This window comes from Hippocampus comes, unplaced genomic scaffold (genome assembly GCF_001891065.2).
Source record: "Hippocampus comes isolate QL1 unplaced genomic scaffold, H_comes_QL1_v1.1 scaffold130, whole genome shotgun sequence".
NCBI classification, from domain to species: Eukaryota; Metazoa; Chordata; class Actinopteri; order Syngnathiformes; family Syngnathidae; genus Hippocampus; species Hippocampus comes.
This window is the reverse complement of record NW_017842057.1, coordinates 3,255,705-3,263,588: the sequence shown is the minus strand read 5'-3', so window position 1 is coordinate 3,263,588 and position 7,884 is coordinate 3,255,705. Positions and strand designations below refer to the sequence as shown.

Genomic DNA, 7,884 nt, shown 5'->3' with positions numbered 1-7,884 from the left:
GTTTCTTTAGCTTGTGTGATTTGGATGAGCGAGTTTCTGAATGTGATTGAATGAACCAGTTGAGCGTTGAGACTTATGCAACTGAGGAATGTTTTGTTGAGGAGACCCACTTTGTGGATGGAGGCACACCCAACGATTTCATGACTGGAAAAAATGCCATCAATTAGTCAGAGTTGATGTAGGCCTTTTTATGTCACAATAGCTTTTCACTTATTCGATTAAAAAAAAAATCTACAACACACTGACTGCTTACCGTTTCTGTATTTTCAAGTGAAATTAAACAGACCTGCATCAAATGAGAAATGCATCCAGCCGTGCTGCTACCGGATATAAAATTATCAAATGTAAACAGAAGCACAGTAGCTGACATTTTTGCACAAATGTAGCTATCCATCTAAATAAGAGGCATGAAAAATCATGTTTGTGACAGAAATAGATTAAAAACAAACAAATAAACAGATGAGCGGTACTGTAATTTTGATATTGATTGTGCAGATCTGAAAAATCTAAATCAAACCTGATTTGTGAAAACAAATTATGAGTAGTTCATACCCTCACCGGCCACTTTATTAGGTACACCAGTCCAACTGCTCGTCAACACTTAATTTCTAATCAGCCAATCACATGGCGGCAACTCAGTGCATTTAGGCATGGAGACATGGTCAAGACAATCTCCTGCAGTTCAAACCGAGCATCAGTATGGGGAAGAAAGGTGATTTGAGTGGCTTTGAACGTGGCATGGTTGTTGGTGCCAGAAGGGCTGGTCTGAGTATTTCAGAAACTGCTGATCTACTGGGATTTTCACGCACAACCATCTCTAGGGTTTACAGAGAATGGTCCGAAAAAGAAAAAATATCCAGTGAGCGGCAGTTCTGTGGGCGGAAATGCCTTGTTGATGCCAGAGGTCAGAGGATTTGAAAGTGCTCTATAAATACAGTTGAGTTGAGTTAAGAACAGGAAACTGAGGCTACAATTTGCACAAGCTCATCGAAATTGGACAATAGAAGATTGGAAAAACGTTGCCTGGTCTGATGAGTTTCGATTTCTGCTGCGACATTCGGATGGTAGGGTCAGAATTTGACGTCAACAACATGAAAGCATGGATCCATCCTGCCTTGTATCAACGGTTCAGGCTGGTGGTGGTGGTGTAATGGTGTGGAGAATATGTTCTTGGCACTCTTTGGGCCCCTTGGTACCAATTGAGCATCGTTGCAACGCCACAGCCTACCTGAGTATTGTTGCTGACCATGTCCATCCCTTTATGACCATAATGTACCCAACTTCTGATGGCTACTTTCAGCAGGATAATGCGCCATGTCATAAAGCTGGAATCATCTCAGACTGGTTTCTTGAACATTACAATGAGTTCACTGTACTCAAATGGCCTCCACAGTCACCAGATCTCAATCCAATAGAGCATCTTTGGGATGTGGTGGAAAGGGAGATTCGCATCATGGATGTGCAGCTGACAAATCTGCGCCAACTGTGTGATGCCATCATGTCAATGTGGACCAAACTCTCTGAGGAATGCTTCCAGCACCTTGTTGAATCTATGCCACGAAGAATTGAGGCAGTTCTGAAGGCAAAAGGGGGTCCAACCCGTTACTAGCATGGTGTACCTAATAAAGTGGCCGGTGAGGGTATGTATCCAATATATTATTAGATCCACCCATTTTGTGAAGTGCTTTCCCTCATTGTTAATATTACTTTTAATCTTCTAAGCAACTCCTCCCGGCAGATGTACGGGTCGCCGTAGCAAACATCACAAACATTTAGTCGTAGCTGTTTATTTTGTATAATTTTCTCTCCAGACTGCCTGCTATTTTCTGTTCAAAGGTGGCTACACTCCACTTTAACGTGGTTCCAGTGAGACATCTAAGAAAAATTGTGGTCAATCACTCACGCACTCTTATTAGCTTAACAATTAGGATGGCTTCTCCATCTTTGCCTCTGTTAATTGGTCCTCATAACCCCTTCATGAGAAGAATGCATGTGATTACAGACTTAGGAGCAAAAGCACGTGTTTAGCCAACATAGTAGCCAGTCAAGGCTTGTTGCTAGCTAGCTGTTGAGGCGTAAATAGAACCGATCTCGCCTCAACCTGCTGATTACCCGCATGTTGGTAACGTAGCAGCCCAGCAAAGCTTTTTGGGATGGTCTCCGCTGTTCAATTATCCTCCAAAAATGTAAAAATCTGTGATTCTCAGTTTTGTTTTGCTTTGTATTTTAATGAGGCTCAAAATGCAAATTGTGATGTGAGCCTTGTGTAGTTTGGATTATTCAGTCTGCCTTGCCATTTTTTAAAATTTGTAAATAGTTAGTTGTTGTTTGTCCATTCTTTCCCCACGTAATAGTATTCGCCCACCTTATTAATTTTCATTGATTTGCTCGATTTAACGTTACACCGGAAGGTTGTTACGTATGATGACAATATGTATTATGATTGTCTTCCCTCTGTTGCTGTTCAGTCTCCCAGCTGGCCGCAATTGAGGGGCTTCAAATGACGGTAGACACGATAGGAGCAAAGTGACACGATAGAGAAGTTTCTCCGGTCTTCACGATACATATCGTCATGTCACCCAAGTTTCAGGTGACTCATCACAATAGCATCAGCTACAAAAAAAATAAAAAATAGAAGTCGTTGCTCTCGCGCTATAAACAAACCGCAATTCGCACTCAAATTCACATCCACCCCTTATGCACAATTATGTAATAGTCTTCAATTACCGTAATTGGGACTTAAAGGGATTTTTTTCCTACAACTTCAGACATTTCACAGTGTCTTCATAAGACCCAACAAGATAATTCAGAATTCAGGCCTCACCGTGAGCTTTTCAACAGAAATTTACTCTTGGATTTCTTTTGAGGAATCTAATATTTTATTAGAAATTTACTCTTGGATTTCTTTTGAGGAATCTAAGTAATATTTTATGAAATGTTCTCCATTTTATAGGGGATGTGTGTTCTATTTTATAGGGATATACATCATTCTGGAATGACTGCATTTCATCGGGGTTACGAGGCTGCATGCTGATTGAGCTCGCTCTGCGCGGTCGTCTTCAGTTGGAAGCCTGTGGCATGCGGAGGAAAGGTCTTCTTGCCAGAAAGGTCAGACAGTCATTCTTTCCTACTCAACTCATTTTTCATTTTATGCTTTTTCAAAAATGTTTAGTCCTAACTAGAATTTTGACCTCTGAAATCCTCCTGGTAATCTTAGTGACAGGAAAGTGGTTAAGATTGCACGATTGTCTGTTTCTAATGTGTTGTCTTGTATTAGTTTGTCATTTTATGTTAACTGTTATTTTGATGGCACCCGCAGTGGCTCCTCTTGTTGTATGTTGTGAGAGGGAAGAAATTTCATCTGACAATAAAGTTGTACTTGATACTTGATACTTGATTCTGAGCTAAGCATCATCACTTTCAAGTGACCTTCTGTAATCTAATTTGTCGAATAGAAACAACTATGAGAGTGAAATGGTCACATATTAAGGCAGGGAGATATGGAGGGGAATTCTCTCGCAATATTTTTTTCATATCAGTCGATATTGATATCCATCCATCATCCATCCATTTTATGATCCACTTATCCTAACAAGGGTCGCTCCACACAGGAAGGCCGGAACTGGAATCGAACCCTGCACCTCTGCACTGTGAGGCCGATGTTAGCAAGGTTAGCACAGTGCAGTGGTCTGGGGGTTCGATTCCAGCTCCGGCCTTTCTGTGTGGAGTTTGCACGTTCTTTCAGTGCCTGCATGGGATGTCTCCGGGTACTCCGTTTTCCTCTGACATTCAAAAAACATGCATGACAGGCTGATTGAACACTCAAACTTGTCCGTAGGTGTGAGTGTGAGCACGGATGGTTGTCTGTCCTGCGATTGGCTGGTTCAGGGTGTCCCCCGCCGAGTGCCCGAAGACAGCTGGGGTTGGCTCCAGCACGCCCCGCAACCCTTGTCAAGATAAGCAGATCAGAAAATGGATGGATGGATTTCTTTATTTTTTAATTTGAAAGTTCAGCAGGAGCTCAAATAACACCCCCCCACCCCCTCCCAAGTATACAGAGCAATAACACATTTTCTGCCTCACTGTCTCTGCAGAATGCTGCACAGAGGTAATGAGTGTGTAGAAGTTTATTTATTTATTTATTTATTTGTTGGTCTGCAGGTGATTTGCAAGTCAGACGCTCCTACGGGTGACGTACTTCTGGATGAAGCATTAAAACACATCAAAGAGACCCAACCACCAGAGACTGTACAGAGCTGGATCGAACTACTCAGTGGTGAGTTCTTTAGTACGAACACCCGAATGTGTGTGACTGTTTCTGTTTTCTTTGTTTTTGTTTGTTTGTTTGTTTTGGTCTTGTTTCTACTGAGGTTTCTTTGTTTACAATGTTTAGGTCATGCTTGCTGTTTCTAACTCTTTATGAGTGACATGTGGTTTGTCTTGTATTCAGGAGAGACATGGAATCCGCTGAAGCTTCATTATCAGCTGAGGAATGTCCGTGAAAGACTCGCCAAAAATTTGGTGGAGAAAGGTGTTCTTACCACTGAAAAGCAGAACTTCCTGCTTTTTGATATGACCACACACCCGCTTACTAACAATAACCTCAAACAGCGTCTCATCAAGAAGGTCCAAGAGGCGTTATTGGATCGGTGGGTGAATGACCCACATCGAATGGACAAGCGAGTTCTCGCGCTCGTTTTCTTAGCCCATTCCTCTGACGTCTTGGAAAACGCCTTTGCGCCGTTGCTAGATGACCAGTACGACATGGCAATGAAAAGAGTACGGCTGCTGCTGGAACTGGAGCCCGAAAGTGAAAGTCTTAAGGCCAACACAAATGAGCTTTTATGGGCTGTAGTCGCTGCTTTCACCAAATGATGCAACAATGACGACAGCGAGCATGAGGCAACATAGTTTGGGAACATTGTGTGTTTGTCAAGGAATCAGGAATACTGCCTTCGCCATTGGGGACCTGACTAACGTATACTCTGTCTGGATCTTGCCTTGATTTCATACCTTGGTCATGTACGTCTCTCCCCCTGTATTTGAAGGAACATGCTTACATTTTGCTCATGATCTCTTTCAAACTTAAAATGAGAGCATTTGTGAATTGGTCAACGCAGGAATCTTGTCTGTGGTTAGTGTTTGCTTTGGTTTGTGTCCAAATGTCAGACGTTATTTTTTATAAAAAAAAATTCTTCTTGCTCCTTCATGTATACACCAGTGACAGTCTCAAGAATTCAATGCCCGACTGTGATGTGAGGGATTTGAATTGGAACAGGGTCATACATTGTCAGTGGCCCGGGCCACGACGCGACAGCCTCGGGCCACCCAGAGTTCACTGATGTAGGTCTGCCTTGAGCAGTACCAGTTTCATAAATAAATACAATGGAATCGACATGTTTTTGCTTTTTTCATATCCATTTGTCAATAGTTGGCATTTTAACCACTTAAAACTTGATCGTTGATCTTTTACCTCACTGCGCATATTTTCGGGAGTGTTAGGTTGAAATGTTTCCATAAGGAATGACTTGAACAAGATATGTATGTCAAATGATAAATATTCAGTTACATTTTATACGGGGAGAAAAAAAAAACAACCATCCCGCCATCCCAAAAAAGTTAACGACACAGAAGTCACGTTTTCTTAAAGGCTGAGATATTAGAGTAGAAAGATGCTAAATATGAAATAATTAGGGATGGGTACCTTTAACATTTCAACCGTACCTGGAATCATGACCAGAACTTAACAGGACCATTTATCTGTCCTTTTGTGTGTTTGTGATAAGAAATATTAATTTATGCAATTGCCAAAATCTAAAAAAAATCTACAGTTTAACATTTATTTTATTCAACTTTGGCAAATAACAAAATATCACAAGTTTAAAAGAAATGAGCAAAAGAGAATGAGTACAATTAAAGGCAGGCCCACAGCATTTTAAAAATAATCAAATATAAATAATACGAACAATAAATAATGGCCGTGTCAGACGACACAAACTTTTTGTCGTTCACAACTGTTGTGCTGTCAGACTACCAGATGAATATTTTTCTGTGTATTGGACCAGGTGAGATGATGCACTTAGAAGACCGTCACTGACCAGAACCTTCCCAGTCATTGCGTCAAGATTCAGTCCAAGAGCGCACGTCCGTCGGGGACGCAGGACAAGCAACTGACGAAGTCATGTCGACGGAGGCATTACATTATGTGCATGTGTGTTGTTTCTGTGTTCAGAAAAGGCAGAAACAAAGAAAAAAAATGGTGGGCGGTATGGACTGACTACTCTCTAAAAAAAAATCAAAAATCCAAAACGGATTTGTTTACAAACACCATGTTTCCCAATCAGCTACGAGCTTTGCATTTAGCTAACATAACGCGAGTTGAAATGCTACATACAGTTTCCAGGATTTCCCATTTTGTTCAAGTGACTTTAAATGCACTACAGCACATTGTGATTGTGTGCGCCATGTCCAGTCTCTTGTCCTAAGTAGAAGGGCACTGTGTTCCAATTGGCATTGACCAAAAAACGATTGATGGGTGATGCAGGACATGTCACACTGCGGCAAAACGAACAAAAATTCTGATATGCCAGACTTTTTGTCATCATGGTGACCCATACGTCTCATGACCACTCGTTGAGTACGTCACAGTACACGGCTACAATGCATTAAGCCAACTCAAAATCGACTACGAGACATCAGTCGCCTCAAAATTGGGCAACATTCGTTTAGTCTGACGTAAGATATTGAAAAGTAAGATGCAGAGTTCTTTGCTAAAAAGTAAAACAGGTTAAGATAAATAATAAGCTTATTATTGTTTTTGTATGTCGTAGTTGTGCAGTTGTTTTTCAAGAACAATTTGGCCCGCCAAGCGATGCGGTCTAACCAAACTTGGACTAGAGCCATGGGTCGGGAACCGATGGCTCGTGAGCCATATGTGGCTCTTTTGATGATTGCATCTGGCTCGCAGATAAAACAAAATATTCTCGTTTGTTTAATCTCATCCATCGATTTTTTTACTGCTCATTTCCTGTTCAGGGCTTCAGTTGGCGCCAGGAGCAATTTTGCTTGTATAATACTGGCCTATGTTGCCGTTGCTGCGGAAACAGGTAAACACCCCCTTTTGAATCAGCCCGCTCGGTCATTAGCTCAAAGCTAATCCTAAACGAATAAGACGACGAGTATGGTAGACTTCAGGACGAATGGACAGAAGGATTTGCCTTTGTGGAGGGAACAGGTTCTGCGGTGTGTCTAAGTTGCAATGACAAAATACCATCGATGTAATGGTCGAATGTAAAGCGGCACTTTGACACGCGCCATGCTATGTTCGCATCAAAATACCCTGCGAGAGACAGCGGAAAGGAAGCGTGCAAGCTACTGAGCAGGGTACAAGCTTGCCAGCAGCAACTCCGCCTATGGACCCGGCAAGCTGACTTTCATTCCGATAGTTTTGCTGCGTTTTTAGCAACCGTGAGGAACGGAAAACCATTCACATTAATGGTGAGTATTATCACAAAATTAAGAATACATTCAGAGACTTATTATACAGGCATTTTGTTGAATTCACTTTTAAAATACATTTTGTTAATTCAGAGATGAAAGTCCTCCGGATTTTCCCGGCATTCCGGGTTTTTCAAATTTTTATGAAAATTTCTCCGGAGAATTAAGGAAGATTTGCATAAAATTAATCCGGATATTAGTTGACAACATTGGACGAAGACGCGTTTGAGTTCGTTGTATTGCTTTCACGAGCGTAGCCATATTGAGGCACTAACACTAGTAACAGTAAAGAGATTTTTGTTTGTGTAATAACGACAGAAGACATGATGGCGTTTGACTAATGGTTTAGTAGAACGAATGGCAACTCGCAACAACAGTAGCAAGCGT

The 7,884-nt window shown here is 41.5% G+C and overlaps 1 protein-coding gene across 1 annotated transcript; it reads left to right on the top strand.

The window, feature by feature from the left end:
- Positions 1–2,939: 2,939 nt before the first annotated feature.
- Positions 2,940–5,395, top strand: LOC109510601 (Golgi phosphoprotein 3). Its single transcript, XM_019861020.1, has 3 exons — positions 2,940–3,108; positions 4,162–4,276; positions 4,451–5,395. The coding sequence occupies exons 1-3, from the start codon at positions 3,028–3,030 to the stop codon at positions 4,873–4,875; spliced, it is 621 nt and encodes a 206-aa protein (XP_019716579.1). The 5' UTR covers positions 2,940–3,027; the 3' UTR covers positions 4,876–5,395.
- Positions 5,396–7,884: the final 2,489 nt, after the last annotated feature.